We start from the raw sequence: 22,570 nt of genomic DNA, 5'->3' as shown, positions 1-22,570 counted from the left end.
CCCAGTTCACTCAGGTAAAATAAATACATCATGGCGAGAGAGAGGTACAGTTTTAACTGGCAAATACTCTTGTCAACATGCTATAGCTTGAGTTTTGGGTGGAGTCATATTGAGTAAACTTGAACATGTCTGCTTCATCAGTAGCCAAATTATCATCCGTGTTGCCCTTTAAACAAATGTTACATTTGTTGTTGCTTGCTCATTTCGGCCCGGGCTTGTGCGCTCATACCGGATTTAGGGACTGAGAATGCTGTCTGCTGTTTTCAAAAAAACTGAAGCAGCAGAAAATGTTGTAAGAACAGAGGTACTAGTGGCTTATTTGACACGAAGCAAGTGACTGCATAGCTGTACAACTAACTTTTTCCCCTTCAAATTCAGCAAAAATGCTCCACCAGACAGGTAAAGTAACGTTTTAATAGACAATTTGAATAATACGCGTTATGTAGTGGAAAATCTCGGTTGTCGATAACGTTGTGCTGCAGTAATAACGGTGATTACAACAAAGTGAATGACGCAGCACCGAAAGAGTCAAAGATGCATATTTTTTGCTCCAGTGGGCGTGTTTTCATCCAGATAACGGGACTTTGTGAAGAACATAACTTGCAGTCGGTCACTTCTCCTATCTATTCACTAACGCTTTTCACATGCAACGACATCAAGCAAGGTTTTATGTATTTAAGATGCGTTTTGAAAGAAGACGTTAAAGCGAGGTGAATACCAGCAGCGCATAGAGGTAACGGTTATTACGTTTGTTCCGACGGTAGCTAGTCGATGTGTGAAATGAAACCAATGTTAGAGTAACCGAGCAGACTAAACCCTGAGTTTTTTTCCTATTTAGTTAGTATTATTAGTAGTTTTATTTTTTGTTAAGTCATGGCTTCAGAAGATACCACTATGCAAAGTGACAAATCGGAGTCGAGTGAACCGAAGAGCGCCGACAGTCCGAGCACAGCCGACACCAAGAAGATAGCCCGGAGCGACTCAGAGCCTGAAGCTCCTACACCTAAGGGGATAAGTGCAGTCGCGGTGCTCTGGACGTTTGGGAAATGTCTGGGCGCCTTGCTCCCCGTTTACCTGGCCGGCTACTACCGTGTCAGTACCAGCCTCTTGGTGTTCGGCATGATGGTCTACACGGGATGGAAACATGCCCGAGAAGCCAAGGAGGCACGCCTGAAGTCAGCCATACAACTGCTCAGCAACGAGGAGGAGTACACCTCCAGGAAAGTGTCCAAAATCAAGCGAGATCTCCCTGCATGGGTAAGATAGGATCTTTCAGATGCCAAGGGTGTATTATCTGTCATCAAACACCTTCACTGCCAGTACTCTCCTTCCTGAACAGACTGTGACCTACAATAACCTTACGGCATACCTGAGCAGTAATTATCTTACCCTTAATGATGTTGGCTAGAGGATGGGACATTTCTGTTGTCTGTCCTCATAAAACCTTTAATTTAAGGTCTGGTTTAGAGAAAGTTTTCCAGTAAATAATTCCCCTTAAGCTTTACTATAGGTCGGTGTCGTGTTTCTTTAAAAAAATGTGATTAAGTCCTAATTAAAACATTCAATTAGGTGTGCAGAAGTCCATTTATTTTATATGCACTAATTGTTTCCCAACCTTTTCAAGACAGTTGCAGAATTAGCTGTTTATGTTTTGTACTTCAGAGTATAGAAACATTATGGGGAAATCCTGAGTTCATTGCAGCAACTACAACAATACTATATCTCACTAATCCTTTTCACAATTTTAATTAAAGGTGGCTGTAAAATAAGTAGGAAGTAGTGATTTGCAGTTCATGCATCTTGAGAGTACTTGTACCCAAAATGGAGATTTTGTAACCACATGGGTCTGTTTTGACTCAGAACATCTAGCCACACCCAAATGAGTTTCCTGTGGATACTTTTTTCAGTAAGTGAATTTTAGGGATTTCTTATGTAACCAGACAGCTTGCATACTCTTAAAGTATTCAAAAAGGGGCATTTGCATGTTAGATATGCTCTCCAGCACACACACAAAAAATTACACGTGTAAGTTTTCCCTGAGAGTGGTTAACCCTATGAAATATGGCTTGCATTTGTGTTGCTTAATTGTCCTCACATGTGGCCCTGAACGCAAAGTTAAACCCTGCAATAGACAGCCACGTCTTTCAAAGCAATCTCTTAATCGGTTTATTTGGAAATCTACAGTCTGTCTAACACCAGGTGCAGAAAGCACTGGGCTGGTGTTTGCGGTGTTATTGATGACATTTTCAGACTTGCATAAGCTGTGGCTAAATAATTTCCCTATCCTGTTGTGTGTTTGCTACTCTCATTGTTTTTCTTTCCAACAGATAAACTTTCCAGATGTCGAGAAGGTTGAATGGCTGAATAAGGTAACATATAACTGCTTTCCTGCTTCACTTCATGACTTTACACAAAGACGCTATTTATTCCTCCTTTATTAAGCCCACAATGAACACACACTCTGTCTATTCAATGGCTCAGCTGTTGTGCTGATTGACACTTAGTAGTGTATGCTACGCTAATAGCTGGTGCTAGCTGATAGATGGTAGCACTGCTGCTGTTCCTGCCATGTTCCAGAAAAGGCCACACCCCCATTAGTGTAGCCACTCTGTCTGTACTGCAGAGAGCAGGCCGTGTGCCAGGCAACCCTCTCAACATTTCCATTTCATTGCAGGCTAACTCACAGGAAGGGGGAGGAGCTGCCCAGTCCCCCAAACTAAATAAAACTGCAGCTATTGTCTCCCCCCACCACCCCCCGCCCCTTTGCTCTTGTTGCCCAGAGAAACTAGAGCCACTAATATAGAAAAACAGTAATAAAAGCAATCATGCTAACACAACCACGAGATCTGAGCAAACAAAGTAGTGGTTTGTGATGAGTTACCGAAGGGGAGATCAGGAGATTCAGATTGTTGCTCTGGCTTCATCCTCCACAGGGGCAGACGGCTGATGACTCATTCTCTACTTATGCCAGACTGTAACCAACTCTGGGGTTTTTTTTCGTAGTCACACAAGCAAACACTGCCTCTGCTTTAATTCTTTCCCCGTAGGAATGAAAACTTAACATGTTCGTAGAGCAATATTAATATTCTGTAAAAAAGTGAAACACTGACACATGTAGAGCACAGGATTCCCTGCGTCATATGTAAGGATCCAAATAAGAAGACTAACAGCTGAGGAGACTCAACTGGCTACAGCTGTCTCTGTCATTCTTCACTTACTGCTTTCTGGGATCCAAGGCATCTGACAGATAGTTTTGTAAGAATTTACAGAGCTAAAACGACAATGTTTATTCAAAGCAATAGTCTCAGGTGACAAATCGCAGGAATGTACATTGTATGTTATGTATTTATGTCTTACTAATAAAAGCATGTACTTGCTGGCTGGCCTAGGTGCTGCAGCAGGTGTGGCCCTTTGTTGGCCAGTACCTTGAGAAGCTGCTGGTGGAAACCATCGCTCCATCTATCCGAGCCTCAAGCTCCCACCTCCAGACCCTCAGCTTCACCAAAGTGGACATGGGAGACAAGGTGATGCCTTTGATAGCTTAACTATAATATCATGCTGTCATAAAAGATTCACACAAATGATCCATATCATATATACTGTGCAAACAAACGTGCTTTCTGTTCACTCCAGGCCATGAAGGTTGTAGGGATCAAGGCACACACAGAGAATGACAAGGGACAAGTCCTGCTAGATCTGTATATCAGGTGAATGTTACTCATTGTGAGTCACATCTATATTACAGATTTCCGAAGGCATTATTGTTGGTGACATTTTTCTTTTTTCTCCTTAGCTATGTCGGCAATGTAGAGATCAACGTTGAGGTGAAGAGATACTTCTGCAAAGCCGGAGTCAAAGGAATACAGGTGCACATTCTTGTTGAGCTAAAAGTATTATGGAGTCAAGTTACAGTGCAGCATGAAATACTCAATACAAAGACGCCTGTCTGAAGATATCTGAGGGTTCATTGAAACACACACCAATCTGCCTTTCTGTAAGCATTTATCAGTGGTTTTCACAGTCATCCTCTCTGTTTCTCTGTCTTTAGCTACATGGGATGATGCGGGTGATTCTGGAGCCTCTGATCGGAGATGTGCCCATAGTGGGTGCGGTCACTATGTTTTTCATCCAGAGGCCTGTAGGTTCATCAATATACATTCACCTCTATTTGTCATTTAATTGTTGCCTTTCAACCCCCATTCCTGTGACTATTATGTGTCTTAGTTGTAGTCTTGTATCCTTTTCATGCTATTGATTTCTCATCAATTGTGACTGATTTGATACATTCAGTACATTCTTCTGTCTTATCTTTTCCAAGAAACTAGATATCAACTGGACTGGACTGACTAATTTGTTGGATATCCCTGGACTGAAGTGAGTCATGCTGAAATAATCTCATTTCGGCTTGCACATCAAGGAACTCTATAGCCTAATAAAAACATAACCTCACAAAGTTTTATCACTGTGAGAATTTTATTACTGTGAGAAGCGAATAGTAAATGATACATCACTGAAATACTCCTTTCTCCTTTGTCTCAGTGTCATGTCTGACAGCATGATTATGGATGCCATCGCCTCTTTCTTGGTGCTGCCCAACCGTCTGGTTGTCCCCCTGGTTCAAGGCCTGCATGTGGCTCAACTTCGCTGTCCTTTGCCCAGGGTAAAGCCTGAGCATGCACCTGCAAATAGAAATTATGATATTGTTTTGTGTCTCAGTAAACACCAGTATATTATCGTTCTCAGGGTGTGGTACGCATCCACCTTGTGGAGGCACAGAATCTAGCAGCAAAGGACAACTATGTGAAAGGTGTTATGGCTGGCTTGTCTGACCCCTATGCCATATTGAGGGTGGGTCCTCAGACCTTCACCTCCCAACACATTGACAACACACACTCGCCCAAGTGGGGAGAGATATATGAGGTGAGTAGAATGGAGGGCTTTATGAGAAGTTTGATATTTGTATCATCATTACTCTACATGTACAGGTGTTGAAAGACTCAATCATATACAGTGTCATTTCACTTTGTTCTGTATTTTAGGGATTAGACTGAGAATGTTCATTTTCATTCATGGTCACATGAGGCCACAGTCAGCTTCCATACAAATCGCTCTGTCAGTATACATGTTCTTGTGTGTGTCTGGTACATCAGGTTATAGTCCATGAAGTGCCTGGTCAGGAATTGGAGGTGGAGGTATATGACAAAGACACAGACCAGGATGATTTCCTGGGCAGGTACATATGCATAGTTCATGTCTCTTTGTATGTGTGCCTATGTTGAATCTCACATTGTCACCTTTCATCTGTCAACTCTCATGGCCTCCTAGTGGGAAATAGTACACTGCCTTTTTTGAACATTAACCTTGTACTGATACAGAATCTGCTTTTTTATGTTTTATTATTTTCATGAGTACATTTGCTTTTGTGTGCTTTTTATTCAGTCAGTCTTTCATTCCTCTTTCATATAGAACCAAACTGGATTTGGGCATTGTGAAGAAATCCATAGCTGTGGATAATGTGAGTAATAATCAGCATAGTCATAATTTGTAAAATGATTTCTTTAATCTTTGGATTGTAAATGCATGTCTATGGCTGTCTTCTCAGTGGTTCACTTTGAAAGACACTCAGACAGGTCGGGTTCATCTCAGACTGGAGTGGTTGGCCTTGCTGCCTGGCACCGATCGACTAGAGCAGGTTTGACTCACTTTGTTGTATCCTCCAGCACGTTTTATTTTTCTGCAGAACAATCACAGTGAGAAACAAAAAATCTGTTTACACTCCTCCATTTCAGATCCTAAAGAGGAATGAGAGTGTGACTAGCAAGAATTCTGATCCACCTTCTTCAGCCATTTTGGTCGTGTATCTGGACAAGGCTGAGGCTCTTCCTGTGAGTCAGATATCTCTACCCTCTCTACCCATGTTCATGCTCAGCTCAGAGCTTCTTCCTCTGTATGGTTAAACTGAGGCAGAGCTGCAACTGCCATCTGTCTGACATTCCACAAAGTTGTTGCCTCGGCCTCTAACCCTGTTTGCTCCATGGCAGCGTGGCTAACTTTATCCAAGGCTGTTAAACACACATTTCTGCTGTTAGATCATACACACGAGGGAACAGCAGTGTAAATCTTTGGAATGAAACTCAGTCATTGCGGTTTCAGTCAAAGCAGATTTATACTTCCTGATTATGCCGTGCAGGACGTTGCTTCCTTTCCTTTATTTGTGCTGTTGCTATGGTAGGTTACACACTATTATACACATCAACCACATGTTGTCAGAACTGCAGATAAGCCTATTGCTCTGTTCTTGGTTACAGAATGTTCACATATCTTACTGTATGTCCTTATTTGTTCACAACTTTTAGATGAAGAAGGGAAATAAAGAGCCCAATCCAATGGTGCAGTTGTCTGTGCAGGACATCACTAGAGAGAGCAAGGTATCAAAATGAGAGAAATGATTAAAATACTGTTGATTGTGTTCCATTTATTTCTACTTATAGCTGACACTTCTAATTTAATTACCATTTCCGTTTATTCTCACCTTTAGACTTGTTACACAACCACCAGTCCAGAGTGGGAAGAAGCGTTTACCTTCTTTATCCAGGATCCACGCAAACAGGACATAGACATTCAGGTGACAATTCATATGATTAGCTTCTCTGCACTTCACGTTGTGTTTGTCATGCTGATAGCCAAACTTGTTGTGATTGCTCTCTTTTAACTTTGGCCTTTCCTTCATGTTAAATTAAACAGGTGAAAGACGCCGACCGTGTGCAGACATTGGGCAGTCTGACTATCCCATTGTCCCGTCTACTGTCCAATTCTAACCTTTCTCTGGACCAGTGGTTCCAGCTGGAAAACTCTGGAACGGCCAGTCGCATCTATATCAACGCAGTACTCAGGGTAAATGGCAACCAGACCCATTCACTAACACTGCACTGCATTAGACCAATTAATGAGAAATAAATACACAGTGGGAAAAAAACCTGCCCATTATCGGAGGTTATTAATTATATAATCTAAAATTTGATTTTTATCTGACCTTTTCTGATGTATAATGGTGTCTTGACTAAAATTAAATGAGCCAAGTTCAACACTTTTGGTCACATTTTATATTGCTTCCTTCTGTCAACCTTTTCCATTGTAACATAGGTCTTGTGGTTAGATGAGGAACACATTTCAGCGGATGTGTCATCTGATCTGGAGTCTGGACGGTCCAAACAGCTGCCCCAACAGACTTCCGCTCATCCTAGCTTTGCCACAGAGGTAATGGAGGACAATGCAGTCATGACTATGACTTAAAGCTGTAGTATCTTTTTAAGTTTATTTGCACATACTTATTCTAAGTTGTGTATTTTTTCAGGGACTGCTCAGAATCCACCTATTGGAAGGGCAGAATCTTGTTCCCAAAGACAACCTCATGGGGGGCATGGTGAAAGGCAAGAGTGACCCTTATGTCAAGATCAACATCGGGGGTGAAACATTCACAAGTCAGGTTATCAAGAGTAATCTTAACCCCACCTGGAATGAGCTGTATGAGGTAAATAACAGAAGGCTATTTATTGAAAGAAACCCAGTTTTCATTCAACATTATGATGATTGTTGTGAAATGAATAAAAATATTTGTATTTTTGAGAGTCCTCTGAAATTTGCAACTTTATTCATCCCTCAGGTGATTCTAACCCAGCTGCATGGTCAGGACCTGCATGTGGAGGTGTTTGATAAAGACATGGACATGAAGGATGATTTCATGGGCAGGTAAATATATACTGTATGTATAGTTCTATATTCTCAAATAAGATAATTAGCATAATTAAGGATATATTCTAATCGCACATATACCAACATACAGGCTGAAGATCAATCTTAAGGACATCATTGATTCCAAGCACACTGATCAGGTGGGATGCATAAGGTTAACTCATTGATGCATGTGTAGGTGTCACAAAACGGATATTCTTATGCTTTTACACCATCTTTAAAATGATTTTCTCTGATGTGTGTTGGTGTTTCCCTTGTTTGGCCCACACTCAGTAGTTCCCGCATTAAAATGGTTCTCTGTGTGTGCCGTTTATTTCTCAGTGGTACACTCTCAATGATGTGAAGTCTGGTCGAATTCACCTGGTACTGGAATGGGTTCCAACATCCTCAGTGTCAGACAGATTGGACCAGGTCAGTATTTCCAAATAAGTTAGGAATGAAAGGACCCTTGTTGATAAGATTGATCAATACTCACTGTTTCTTTCCTATGTCAGGTTCTTCAGTTTTACTCCAGACAGTCCTACCAGAACAAGGCGGTTCCCTCAGCAGGCCTACTGTTTGTCTATATCGAACAGGCAGATAGCTTACCAGTGAGTGTTTTTATGCTGTGAAGGGTGATGTAGGGATAATCTGAAGGAGACAATACATACAGTATGTCTTTTATTATTGCTTTATTGCTTTTCCTGTCTCTCTACAGGTGAAGAAGAGTGGAAAAGAGCCAAAAGTGGGAGCAGAGATCACTCTTAGGGACATGTCCCGAAAAACTACAGTAAGACCAAACCTCATTCAGTTTAGTATTGATTTTACTATATGTTAAGATAGTGTAGCATTAATTGAAACACTGGAAGAGTAACATGATATCTGTGACTGACTTTTGCATCTCTTCTGAAGGTATGTGATCGTACCACATCACCTCAGTGGAATGAGGCATTCTGCTTCCTGGTTCGTAACCCTAGAGAGGATATTCTTGTTGTTAAGGTAAGCTGGCTTCACTACACACTCAAAGTGGAAAGAAAGAGTATCCTGTCATACAGATGGAAGAGTGTGGTGTACATAACACACTGCATTATGTTTCTCCAGGTATCCCATAGCTGGACCTTGCCCATTGGTTCCTTGGTGATTCCTATCAGAGAGCTGCTCTCTGAACCAGAGCTGGTCCTGGACCAGTGGTTCCATCTGGATGGAGCCTCACCTGAGAGTCAGGTTCTTCTGAGGGCTGAACTCAAGGTGGGAGAACCATCTGCCTGTTAATTTAATCATTTTCTCTGTATGTTTTTTCTAAAAATCCAATCTGTTTCCTTTCTTATTCTCCATTTATTTATCTATTTCCCCAGATGTCCCTCTTTCAGTGTACACTCTTACTTATACATCCTATACATCGTATACATTTCTCTTTATCTGTATATCTTATGCTCTGTGCAGCAAACTGTAACATCTCTATGTGTTTTATTCTTTGTCAGTATACAGTATACACAGTATGTTTCTTTCTGGGTAATTAGGTGCAATATCGCTTTGTTTTTTTCCCTCTGTGTTTCAATTTTTGTATCTGTGTGTCTTTCTTGTCACTGTTCCAGTAACACATTGACATGAGGCTTCATAGGCAGTTCTTTTGTATTTGTTCTGCTGATATTAATATTTACAATCATGTTGTTGCAATGCTGGTTAACAAAGTAAAACAGAATAATAATGAAGTAAAACAACATAATATCGACCCAACCGCAGATGCTGATCCCTAGCAAATGTCCTGGTGCCCCTGAAAAGGCTATGGTCACATCAGCATCAGACACTTTCCCTGATCGGAAACAACATGAGGCAGACCCGATGCTGAGGTAAGACAGTTAATCCAAAAAAAGTCTAGCCTTACCTTCCTTTTCTCCTATGTCTGTTTAAATTCCTTTATTGCTGCTGTGTTCAGGTCAAGTTCAGTGGACACTCTTCCTGTGGAGACTATTGCCTCTCCAGTGACTTTGCATGAAGATGCTGATGTACAGGAAATGGCAGCTGATGTGATTGAAGAAACGGTGGAAGAATCACCAAGCCCTGCCATAGCACAGCCTCCTCATACTTCCCCAGACATCAGTTTTGCCAGTGAGGTAATATAGCAAATTATTGATCCAAAGTAGCATATACAGTACAGCAACAAGGCATGATACTATCACATTTGATTTAAAAAATAGGGTTTAATAATCAAATTGAGATACTGCATTTTTCTGTTTTTAAGCATGAAATCTCATTTTCCCTGCCTGTAGGGGCTGCTGAGAATCATCCTGTTGGAGGCTCAGAATCTGGTTGCCAAAGATAACCTGATGGGTGGTATGGTGAAGGGCAAGAGTGACCCTTATGCCAAGATCAATGTTGGAGAGGTCTCATTTAAGAGTAATGTGGTCAAGGACAATCTCAACCCAGTCTGGAATGAGATGTATCAGGTGTGTTGGAAGGGCTGTACAATTTAAGTATCATTTTAAATAGAGATGAAAAATATAATACTTCACGTTAACTACCTCATTTTAATATATTTAACTGTTGGTGGGTTTTTTTGTGGTGCCCTAGGTGGTGCTGAGGCCTCAGTCAGGACAGGAGGTGCAAGTAGAGCTGTTTGATAAAGACATGGACAAGGATGACTTCCTGGGCAGGTAAGGGCAAGTTTGTTAGTCGTCCAACAAAGACTGGGAAGCTCCTGAAATATCTAAGTCTTTATTGCCTCAGCATGTTATTCTGTGTGTCAGCATGTTTACAGACCCAAAGTTTAGTTATTTAACCATGAAGATAAATTGGAAGTAAATTAACATATGCTGTATAGTTGAAGAATTTGATTTATGGATATAAAAAAATCTGCATTTCGTATTTTTATCAGCGGATCACAGTTGAACATATAGTATCCTATGTCATGTGTTAACTTGCATGCCCGATGTAAACAAACTTCTTATAGCAATTGACACTATAAATAATATAGAGTTTGTGTTTTAGTGCAACTTAGGTATGGGGCTTCAGTTTCACAGTTTGTGCATTTAACTTGTGTTATTGTCTAAAATGTCAATAATCTTCTTTTCTGTGAATAGATACAAAGTCAGTGTGGCAGACATTATCCATTCCCAGTACACAGACCAGGTGAGTATGCATGCTTACTGTATCTTATGTATTGTCCTGATGTAATCATAGGCTATGATTCAGTAAGTGTACACCTCTGTTTCAGTGGTATACCCTGAATGATGTGAAGTCTGGTCGTCTTCGTCTGATACTGGAGTGGGTCCCAACAGTGTCTCATAACGACACACTGGACCAAGTAAGTGCATTTTTATTATTTGTTTATGTTTTTTTAATCTTCATCATTTCCGTTGCCTATTTCTGCCACATTGGTACTATTCTGAATATGATCCCCTTTTCTCTTGATGCACTTTCCACATCAGTGATGAGTCACTGTAATGTTGTTTTCATTTGATACTCTGCTGCAGGTGATGCAGCTGCAGTCTCTTCAGTCTTACCAAAACAAGGCCGTCCCCTCTGCAGCCCTCCTCTTTGTTTATGTGGACAGAGCACACTCATTGCCTGTGAGTCCCTTGTAATTTTGTACACTGAAAAACACCATAATTAGTGTGCTGAATTATATAGACAAAAGTTTGGAAAGCATAGGTTCATAAAGAGATCTTCTACAGCCATGAAGTGGAAAACAACTACGTCTAGTTCTTAAGATGTTCTTGTAAGTAATCACTAGACTGAAGTAAAAGAGGACTCTGAATGTGAGTTAGGAATGCTTTGTTTTTGTTTTTAAAAGAAAGGGAAATTGGATCTCAACCTATTGTTGCCTTAATAACAGACAGTAAGTGCCAAATATTCCCAAAATGTAATGTGTTATTTGTCTTCCTGTCATCAGTTTAAGAAAAGTGGAAAGGAGCCAAAGGCTGGGGCAGAGCTAGTTTTTGGTAACACAACCTACAAAACCAAGGTATGACACAAAATAAACACACACTCTCTATATTCGAGATTAGGCCTGAAATTAGTTATTATTTTCATTATTAACATAATTTTAAATGCTAGTTGAAACTCAACTATTGAAGAATAGACAACTTTATCAAAGTGCGATGAACATACAATATATTATTGTTGTTTCCTGCCTGGTTTAAGGATCTGTCCTTTTTTACTTCTATCTGAAGGTGTGTGATCGCTCTAGATCACCTCAGTGGAATGAGGCCTTCTACTTCTTGGTTCGCGACCCCGCTGAGGAGATGCTCATAGTGAAGGTGAATGCACTGTGTGTCTCACAATACTAATAACTAGTATCTAAAGCCTGCAGCCATTGTCAGAGACATCTCAATCTCTAACTGACATTGTAAATCTGTTCTTAAACACAGTTGTCCAGTGCATGGGACCAGCCGATGGGATCTGTGGTGGTTCCTGTGAGAGAGCTGCTGTCAGAACCACAGCTGGTCCTGGACCAGTGGATGCCTCTGGATGGAGCCTTACCTGAAAGTGAGATCCTACTCAGGGCTGAACTCAAGGTGGGAGAAACACACACATTACCATACATGGGAATATTAACATTGTCTCTGAGACACAGAATAAACAACTGGATATTTATTGTTGACAGATCCTGAGCTCAAGGATGACTGAAGCCCCACAGCCTTCTGTAACTGGTTCAAAGAAAGAGAAGACGGTCACCACCCGTGAACAGACATTTAAAGCAGTTAGTGAGGAGGAACAAAGCTTTGATCAGCCATCTGTTGAGTGAGTGTTTTGTGCCTGATTTGATAATGCACATTATAGTGACTTGACTCGAGAAAAACAAAAAACCTACAAGCCACTGAGGGGCTTTTACACTGGTACTTGCCTAATTGACACGTTGCCTTTGTAGCCATACTCAAGTGTAATTATTTGTACACCATCAGGTCCATCCAAGGTGTAGACGGAAATCCACATGCACTTTATATCAATTAATAACTTGCATGCAAACAAACAAATTACACCTGATGGTAAAAAAAATTGTGCGCCTTTCTCGGTAAACAACACACCTGCTCTGTGATAATTGCTTCACCTATTTGCACTTTCCCCATATTTCACATACCACCTACTGTGCAAAAAGAGAATTACCACAATTGAAGTTATACTACTTCATATACACACACATACTAATGAACACAATACAAAAATGGCTCCAACACACATCATAGCTGCACAGATTGTACACTGGTATCATTAAAAAACATTAAAAACATACAACTTAGTGCTATTTAAATATAAAGAAAGTGCCTTCCATTGAACACAGGAACAGGAGGATGCTATACAGTCAAGTCAAACTAAAAAATATAGCACTCTCTCTTGTTAATTCCTGTCAGGAGGCAGACAGCAGTGTTTTCTTACAGCAGTGTATATTGTCAGGTCTGTTGCAGTATCCAGCCAGCTGAAACACTTCGAAGCAGCAGAAGCAGACACTGTGGCCGCCACAGAAAGGGATACTCCTGCCGAACCAGCTGCCATTTACACCGAACCAGAGTCCATTCACACCGAACCAGCTGCCATTCAAACCGCACCTGATATAGTCCCTGCCGCTACAGTGAGTCATGGCACATAATAGTCCGTTGGTATTAAGTTTTAACTGTCTATTTTTAACTTCATAACCTTCATTTAATTTTGCTCAGCTGTTGGAGGAGCCAACAGATTCAGGAGAGCATCCCCCACAGCCAGACACAGCAGTCACAGGGGATTTTGAACCACAGCGAATCCAAACAAAGGGGTGAGCTCTACATTGCAGCAAAAAAAACTTAAAAAATCCATAAATTGTAAGAAAAGAAATTACAGAATGATGATTAAATATTATTCATTCATTTAGATACATGTATATATTCCCTCAGAGTTTGAGCTTGCTTTTGTGGTGGCCATCACAAAGAAACCTAAACATATTTAAATTTCTGTATTGTTTTGTGTGTGTGTGTGTGTGTGTGTGTGTGTGTGTGTGTGTGTGTGTGTGTGCGTGCATGGGTATAGTACTGGTGTAGACAACCTTGCCCATGCCACAGTGACCGGTCTTCCTGCTGAAACCTTGAAGCCTGAAGCTGGTGAAGTTCTTCCACCGCACACCAGCCCCACCCTGCACTTTGGCACAGAGGTGGGTTTGGTTAATGCCATGCTTAGCAGAGTGCAAGTCAAAGTCATTATTGATTCCTTCCATCGCCAGTCATGAGTTAGGGAACAGTTAAATGAATTCATGCTGCTGAGTCTTGGTCTATCATGTGGGCTTTCTGAATAACCCCTCATGCTTTTTTCCAAAGGCTGTGAATGTGTCACTTCCTCTTGTTTTTAAATATTATATTACCCACTGCTGGGGTGATGTCATCTTCCTCTGTGGTTTTGGTTGATCTTGTCTGTTGTCCACTGAACTTCTGCATAGGTGCCTGTGACATGCTAGCTAGAATCAAAACAAGGATTTCAGGATGGACTTCTTAAAATAAAAATGAACACGTGCCAACCATTGTATCATTTATACAATGTACAGAAGTGTGGTTTGAAGGAGGAACTTGTGCTAAAAATGAAAAAAAACAAAGGTTCTCATAAACCAAATTTAGATTAGACAAGGAAAGGTATTCATTATCTAATGAAAGTTCATTTTAATCTATTGTTGTTGTATAATGTGTTCCTAAAGGCTGCAAAATATCAGATTTTGGCACTAGTAGTCATCCAGGTCTATTCAAAGTTCTATTTATTCAGGCCTGGTGAACTTTTTAGATAAACACCCAAGTGGCCTAGAAAAAAGAAAATGATTACATTAGTGAAAATGCAGTTTTCCTGTAGTATTCATGCTGATTTTAGCTGTTTTGTGCAGGGCACATAAACCTAATGATCTGGGACGCTCTGAAACTTATACAGTAGTCTGCCTCTGATTGGCTTACCCTGATATTCTTACCATAACCCTAACCAACCTCACTCCTCATGCCTAAATCTAACCAACCCAACCAACGAAGGCAACATGTACTAGCCAGTCAGAGGCAGAGTAGGGCAGGTTGTGACTTTGTCATCCTGGGAAAAAAAATATGGCATACAGTACCTTCACATTACAAAGTCACAGAGGCTTTGTGCTCAAAGACTTCCTGTATGTTTTATAACATTTACATTCTTCATCCTGTAGGGGGTGCTGAGGATTCACCTACTGGACGCCCAGAATCTGGTTGCCAAGGATAACCTGATGGGAGGCATGGTGAAGGGCAAGAGTGACCCTTATGTCAAGATCAACATTGGGGGGACTACATTCAAGAGTCACGTAATCAAGGAGAATCTCAACCCAACATGGAATGAGATGTATGAGGTAAACAACAGAAGGTTATTTATTGAAAGAACACACTATAATTAAGGCTTTTTAACTTTAGTGTGACAGAACAGTGTGCCTTGACTTTTTTGGGAATTCATTAATTCATTAATTGCCTACCCACAAAATGAAATGTCTGAAGTATGAAGAACCTTTGGTTTAAATACTGTGTATTGTCAGATTTCACTGCATCTACAGTGTTGTCTTTATTTCAGACATGAGTTTTGTTTTGTTTTGTTTTTAACAGGTGGTTTTGAATGAGCACAGCAACCAGGAGATCCAGTTTGAAGCATTCGATAAGGATTTAGATTCTGATGACTTCTTAGGCAGGTAAGTGTCACATATGCCTTTTGTTGTTTAATCATTAACTTAAATTAGTGCTCAAGATAAAAAGTGTACATTGATCTTCATGGTAAGACTTCTAGGAGATACACCTGTGACTTAACATCATTTTGTATAGAAACGCACCAAGACATAAAAATAAACAGATAATGTTTTCTATATTGCACAGATTTTAGTTAAACACAATATTTGACTTTGAGTTGCTGATATTCTCTCTGATCGAGCAAACAAATCACTAATTTGAGATCATGAACAGCTAAATTGGTTCACAAGATGACCAGCTAAATTTCTGACACTAAATTTTCTGTTTTTTATCAAATGTCTAGATGAAGGACATTTTTGAATACCTGTAAATTGATTTCTGATGGAATGACAAAACTGAACTACCTCATATGAACTTAAAGTCATGTTGTTGTTGTTAAACGTTTGTCTGTTTTTATGTTCTCAGATTCAGTATTAAGCTAAATGAGGTCATCAGATCCCAGTACACAGATCAGGTTAGTCATTAACTTGAACAACAGTCCAAAGTTATGTCATGTGATTTCTACAATCTGTTCTGTAAAAAGGGCGGCGTCGCCTTGATTATTTAACTGACACTGACTCTGTTGCAGTGGTACACTCTGAAAGACGTGAAGTCTGGGCGAGTTCACTTGATACTGGAATGGGTTCCTACAGTGTCTCATTCAGTCAGACTTGACCAGGTTGGTACTTACCCATGTTTACAGCATTATCCCCTTGTAGCTTTAGCCTCATTCTGTTTATTCAAACATTCTTTAAATATAGACTATTGAAAAGTGCCTAACAAAGCAGCCTCTTAGATAATACTGTTGAGTCACATTCCAACATGAAGGGCACATGATTCACATTGCAAAATAATCATCAGGCCTAACTGGCTGCACTTCATGTCTCAGGTACTGCAGCTTCAATCTCTCCAGTCTTATCAGAACAAGGCTGTTTCCTCTGCTGCTCTGCTCTTTGTCTATGTGGAGAGAGCACATTCATTGCCTGTAAGTCACCTGCAGTTTATGTATCTACTGTGCAGTCATTACAACAATTATTCCTCATATGATACATCTTGAATGGCTCTCTCTTCCTCAACAGTTGAAGAAGAGTGGAAAGGAACCCAAAGCAGGAGCTGAGCTTGTTCTGGGTGAAACAAGCTACAAAACCAATGTGAGACTTCTGAAGCATGATGTTCTGTACTATGATGAATAAATTATTATTGTAATAACTCATCATATCTTGTCATCATATCTCTAAAGCTGTGTGACCGTAGCACCAGTCCTGAGTGGAATGAGCCTTTCTACTTCCTGGTCCGTGACCCTAAACACCAGATGCTTGTAGTGAAGGCAAGGCGTTTATTTATTTGAAGGATCTGTGTTGTTGCTGTTTGGTATTGCATCCATTTATGATTACAAGTTACATTTGCTTACTTTTATCAGCACTATTGTTAGAGTGAATTTTTCAATCTCTCTGTATTGCACTGTAGTTGTCCAGTGGATGGGATCAGCCAATGGGATCTCTGGTGGTTTCTATCAGGGAGCTGCTTGCAGAGCCACAGCTGGTCCTGGACCAGTGGTTCCATCTGGATGGAGCATCACCTGAGAGTCAGATCCTGCTGAGGGCTGAACTCAGGGTGAGAAGGCCAACTCATCTGCTCACACACACTCAAAAATACATTGTTAAGCATTAAAAACATATTTTAACTAATTAATAATATATCTTCTTGTTGTTCTGGATTCAATAGATTCTGGATTCCAAAATGGTGGAGATGATCGATGCAGGGACTCTGCCTTGTGCCTCTGGATCTGGAAATGGGCAGGTGAAGTTGTCTCTTTCCTATGCCTCGCAGGAGAGGAAGCTCATCATCATCGTCCATGCCTGCAGGTGTGCTTCCCCAAACTCAGCCATTATTACATAACACACTGTAGAGAACTGGGTTAACTAACCTCTTCTAGTTATCTTAACATTAGCTGCAATGTTAAAGACCTTTGGCTGAGCAGCCACAGCAAATATGTTATACTTTCATACTATTTGCTACTGTCAAAGCTTGGCCTTCCTCTATGAGTAATGCAATGTATTGCTATAACCTAATAGAAACCACAGTCTGTGACTCTTAAAATTTGTACAACATACAGACATTTCTGTTCATACCGTCTGTCTTTTTCATCCGAAAATTAGGTTAATCACTATTATATAAGGCCTAAATTAGTTCCCCATTGGACAGTGTTTACAGGAGGCCTATTGAAAAGCTGCAGCAGAATGGTAGACATCCTAAGATTTAGGTTCTGTGTAAAATTATGCAATGCATGATTAAAACTTTGAAGAAGGGACTGTTAACTGTGAGCCCCAAAACATACAATTCATTCAAAATAAATAATTGACACTACAAAATGAATTATTATACTGCTGTAATGTACCAAAACTTTTAAACATTTCCAAGCTTCAACATGTTATAGATATGATATGCTTTCTTTTTCTGTGTACAGAAATCTATTGTCTCAAAGTAAGGACATAGACAGCTATGTCTCCCTTATGCTGCTGCCAGACAAAAGCAAAGCCACCAAGAGGAAGACAGCTGTGAAGAAACGAGACCTCAACCCAGATTTCAATGAGAGGTAATTGACAAACTGGGTAATTGTATTGTCTGGATAATCCTGTGCAGTTTTGTCTGTCTTGTGTTCTTCTAATCATCCCTGTCTATTTTTTAAGGTTTGAGTATGATCTGTCTGTGGAGGAGATGAGATTAAGACGCCTCAGTGTATCCGTTAAGAATAACTCATCCTCGTTCAGGAGCCGTGACGTCATTGGACAGGTCAGTCTGAGACTGTACAGTACTGACACGTGCTCCTCTCATATGGCACGGGACACACAGGGGGACTTGAAATTCAGATTTTTGAAATTTATTGCATCTCACACAAACTTACAGACTTCATAATATTTTGGGAATAGCCAATGCTATGTAGCTAGCGGTAAATACATGAGTGACCATTAGAGTATCCAAAGAATATCACATGTGACGAAGTCCACAAGACAGTCACATTTAAGAGAATCTGTGTAAATCCACACCTGTACAGATATGTTTGAGCTGTAAAAACTCTTACATTCTCTCACTCTTTAGCACGGTGATTCACTCTTGCAGTGCACTGACGGAGTATATGCAAAAATACTGCTTATACAAATGTTAACATATCATTCCTGTTCTTTAGGTGCAGATCGAGTTGGCTGAGGTTGACCTGATTTCTGGTGTCACCGAATGGTGAGCAAAGCAGACTGAAGTTTCTCCAGACTGCATTTAAGTTGGTTAATGTGATGTTCCACCCAAACTATATCATTTAGTATCAAACACTCACCCTCCATTGATGTGAAAGGCTGCTGCTAAAAGTGAGTACGAACGGAAAAGAGTGAGAACGGAATTCGCCCTATCCTGGATCTACGGGCTCTGAACAAATATCTCAGGAAATACAAATTCAGGATGCTCACGCACGCATCCCTGTTGCGTCTAGTACGGCAGGAGGATTGGTTCACCTCCATCGATCTGAAATGTTACGAGTATTGTGTACTCCCTTTCGGCTTGTCTCTAAGCCCGAGGGTGTTTGTACGGTGCACGGAAGCGGCAATAGCCCCGCTGAGGCAGCAAGACATCCGCCTGGCCACGTACCTGGACAATTGGCTGCTGTTAGCGCAATCGGAGCAGGAAGCCGGGGCGCACACTCGTACTCTCATACGACACCTATCCGACTTGGGTTTCGTGGTAAATGCAGAGAAGAGCATGCTGTCTCCGGCACAGAGCATAATCTTTCTGGGATTATCGCTGGACTCTGTGTCTTTCACAGCTCGCCTCTCGGTGGAGAGAGTAAAGACTTTCAGGACGTGCCTCGCGCTTTTTTGTCCACACAGATCTGTTCGATTCAGATTATGTCTTCGATTACTCGGGCTGATGGTGTCTGCCATTCTCGTAGTCAGTCGTGGCCGCCTCCACATGAGGGATTTCCAGTATTGGGTGGCTTCCCTCAGGCTGGATCCCGTGCGTCACGGCATGCGGAGTGTGTTGGTCACATCGGAGTGCGTCAGAGCGCTGCGTCACTGGCGAGCCTTGACTTTCCTGACCCGGGGGAGGCCCATGGGCTCCGTCCTGTCCAGGAAAGTGGTCACTACAGATGTGAGTCTGTCGGGCTGGGGCGGAATACACAAGGGCCGGTCTGTGAGAGGACATTGGAGCGCTGGTCTCCAGCGGTCTCACATAAATTTTCTGGAGCTCTAAGTGGTGTTTCTCTCTCTGAAACACTTCCTCCTGTCTCTCGCCGGTCACCATGTCTTGGTGAGGACGGACAATACAACAACAGTGGCGTATATCAATCGTCAAGGGGGGTTGCATTCCCGTCAGTTATACACGCTGGCACGCAAACTGATCCTCTGGAGCAGCGAGCGTCTCCTCTCCCTGAGAGCGACGCACGGTCCGGGGGCCCTGAACATGGGTGCGGACCTGCTGTCCAGGGACGCGCCAGTATAGGGGGAGTGGACTCTGCACCCGGAGATCGTGGAACAGATATGGATGCGCTACGGTTGAGCTGCGATGCATTGGCTAGCAGAGATTTATTGGTTGCTGCGTGCTCAGCCTTGGCAACTCCCGCCGCGCAGGGATCTGCTGTCGCAGGGAGGGGGGGCGGTGTTTCACCCACACCCAGAGTGCCTCGCGCTGTGGGCCTGGCCTGTGAGTGGCTCGATCTGACCACTGTGGGGCTTCCACAGACAGTGATTGCCAATACGGGAGCTACCACATCCCATAGTGAGACATCGAAACGAATATAATAAAAGAGAACTTTAGGTTATTTACATAACGCCGGTTCTCTGAGTAATATGAGTGAGATGTCTCACCAGACAACCCATTCTTGCTTGGGAGAGTGAGAAGAGGTGCTTATCTTGAATGAGACTGCTGTCGTCCGCAGCAGCTATTTAAGATAGGTGGCACTACCTGGTGTGGACGAACACGTTCACCAGCCAATCAGGATTGGCGTAATGAGATGAATGCTTCTGAGGTCTGCGGCGAGGTGTGCATCCCATATTGAGGCATCTCACTCATATTACTCAGAGAACCGGGGTTATGTAAATAACCTAAAGTTTCCTCACTGAAAATGAAATTGAGGCTGTTGTCATCTTGAATGTGGGAAAAAAACATCAAAACATACATGGAAACTTCTCAAACTACTCACAGTCCTTTCACCACTGTCTATCCATATACTCAGTTTGTTCCAAATATATGTACAGAAAGCAGATTAGTGGATTAAGCTGCAGTTTAATCCAAGTTTCCATGGACGTTTTGGGTGGAGTATCACTGAACTGCGCACTTCTTTTTTAATCGTTCATCATTAATGTGATTTCATTAAATGATTGTCCCTCTCTATTTATTCCAGGTTCATTCTGACAGATGAAGTCGAATAGAGAATCTGCTTGCGGATGTCGTTGTTAAATGGTGATGAAGTCATCGCTCAACTTGGCATTGTGCCATCTCTGCAACTCACACTGATGCCTTCTCCCTCCCACTTCTGCATACAATATCACTGCGGCCACCTTACCTGCGTCCACCCAGCACTGTGTATTAACATATATTATAAAACTGGACTGCACTACACACAAATCAATGCTCACCAAAGATAAGTAGGTTGAAGTTGAGAAGGATAAAGTGCAAGTTAGTGTTGAATGAAGGTTACTTTACTAAATGAAGAAATTATAGTTTTAGGATTGAGTGGTGAAAGATGAAAAGCCTCAGAAAGAGGTAAGTCATATTTGTTGCTTTGTTTGCTCTGTGTTGCTACAAGAATGTTTGAAGATGTGAGTAAAGTGCAGTTACATTTTAGACTGTAGGTTTTTCATGTATTGCTCAGAAATGCTTTTGCCATATCAGTATTTTGAATCTGTTGTATGACAAGCTTATATTGGAGTTATTTTGTAATTCACCGCACCTTGCTACGTTTGTTTTTGACATTGCTTTTGAAAAGTAATTTTTATAAGATTTTTTTTCTACAATACATGTATTTGTTACACCTATGTCACAGTTAAATCATGATTTATTTGCTTTTGTGTATATTTGCCAAGATTATGGATCAGATCGGATACTTTGTTGAAAGATGGAAACAAAAATAAACAGATTTTGCACATCTGTCCCATTTGTACTGCACTTTTGTTCATACTTGTATCACTTCTTTCAGTGGTTGGTTGAGCCAGTTATTCTGCTGTGATATACAGAGGATGATTTAATATTTAAAGGTCCCCTCCAGACATGTATGAAAACAAATACTCTGCTTTGACTGCTGATATGGTTTTCCACAAAAAAAGTTAAATAACCTCTTTAATATCTTTAAAATGTTAATATATTATTATATGCTATTTCTTCCCTCATTGAAAAATCCAGAATCTGAAAATGCAGATACTTTTTTCTAAAGTTTAACTGCTAGACACAAGATGCTTCCTACTTCACTGTCACTGTCCATTCTCTGTATGTACACTGGAAGCTGCAAGTTTCCACATCACACTTGTGTAAGTTGTATATTGGCCCACAATTGGCTCCAAGATATTTGTGATGTCACAAATCATGCTTGTAGGTGCATGCCTTACACTCAGATTTAAAGTGAGCACAGAGAAAGTTTCCACTGTCAGCAGATGAATGTGAAAATGGTCTCCTTTTGCCAACTCTGCACATACATTATTCTGCACAGTAAAAGCCACGCATTCAAGTGTAGATTTTTGACTTTAACTGATATAGGTATACTTAACATGAAAATATCTTGCCACTGATAATTGAGTACAAAATTTAATATAATTTAGAACATTCACTTTAATTGCAAATAATACAGAGCAACATTACATGTAAATGATAAGTCTTAAAGGATAGGTTCAGTTTTTCAAGTCTGTCCTAAAACAATAGTTAGGTGCCCAAATGAACATTTAAACAAGTTTTTCTCGCTGTAATCATTCCCCCTGTTCATACTAGCCATTATAAGATTGTATTTAAAAGTTAATCTGAAGAAAATATGATACTTAAGTTGTCCAAGTTAGTCAAATAAAGTGGATATCTTCCACAGTTACAGTCTTTTTAGTAAAAAAAAATCTTGTTCTTTCCTGTTCAGTTGCAGTGGAAGAATCGTAAAAAAGAGAGGGAAGTTGCCATTAAAAAGACTTGAT

At 40.9% G+C, this 22,570-nt stretch overlaps 1 protein-coding gene across 1 annotated transcript; it reads left to right on the top strand.

Annotated features, from left to right (window-relative positions):
- Positions 1-131: 131 nt before the first annotated feature.
- On the top strand, positions 132-21,549 carry esyt1b (extended synaptotagmin-like protein 1b). The gene is made up of 53 exons (XM_042405653.1): positions 132-399; positions 872-1,257; positions 2,328-2,369; positions 3,390-3,524; positions 3,634-3,707; positions 3,794-3,866; positions 4,049-4,138; positions 4,319-4,374; positions 4,540-4,660; positions 4,744-4,920; positions 5,151-5,233; positions 5,467-5,515; positions 5,603-5,692; positions 5,790-5,885; positions 6,357-6,428; positions 6,539-6,625; positions 6,745-6,894; positions 7,144-7,257; positions 7,355-7,531; positions 7,664-7,749; positions 7,844-7,892; positions 8,074-8,163; positions 8,247-8,342; positions 8,450-8,521; positions 8,644-8,730; positions 8,833-8,979; positions 9,475-9,581; positions 9,668-9,845; positions 10,002-10,178; positions 10,303-10,385; positions 10,812-10,860; positions 10,946-11,035; positions 11,205-11,300; positions 11,624-11,695; positions 11,904-11,990; positions 12,102-12,248; positions 12,338-12,474; positions 13,126-13,300; positions 13,386-13,480; positions 13,732-13,852; positions 14,870-15,046; positions 15,294-15,376; positions 15,837-15,885; positions 16,000-16,089; positions 16,300-16,395; positions 16,490-16,561; positions 16,651-16,737; positions 16,878-17,024; positions 17,136-17,275; positions 17,878-18,006; positions 18,101-18,203; positions 18,598-18,647; positions 20,803-21,549. The coding sequence occupies exons 1-53, from the start codon at positions 384-386 to the stop codon at positions 20,828-20,830; spliced, it is 5,580 nt and encodes a 1,859-aa protein (XP_042261587.1). The 5' UTR covers positions 132-383; the 3' UTR covers positions 20,831-21,549.
- The last annotated feature ends 1,021 nt before the right edge of the window (positions 21,550-22,570 follow it).

This window comes from Thunnus maccoyii, chromosome 3 (assembly GCF_910596095.1).
Source record: "Thunnus maccoyii chromosome 3, fThuMac1.1, whole genome shotgun sequence".
Lineage (NCBI taxonomy): Eukaryota > Metazoa > Chordata > Actinopteri > Scombriformes > Scombridae > Thunnus > Thunnus maccoyii.
This window is presented reverse-complemented; position numbering and strand designations above follow the sequence as displayed.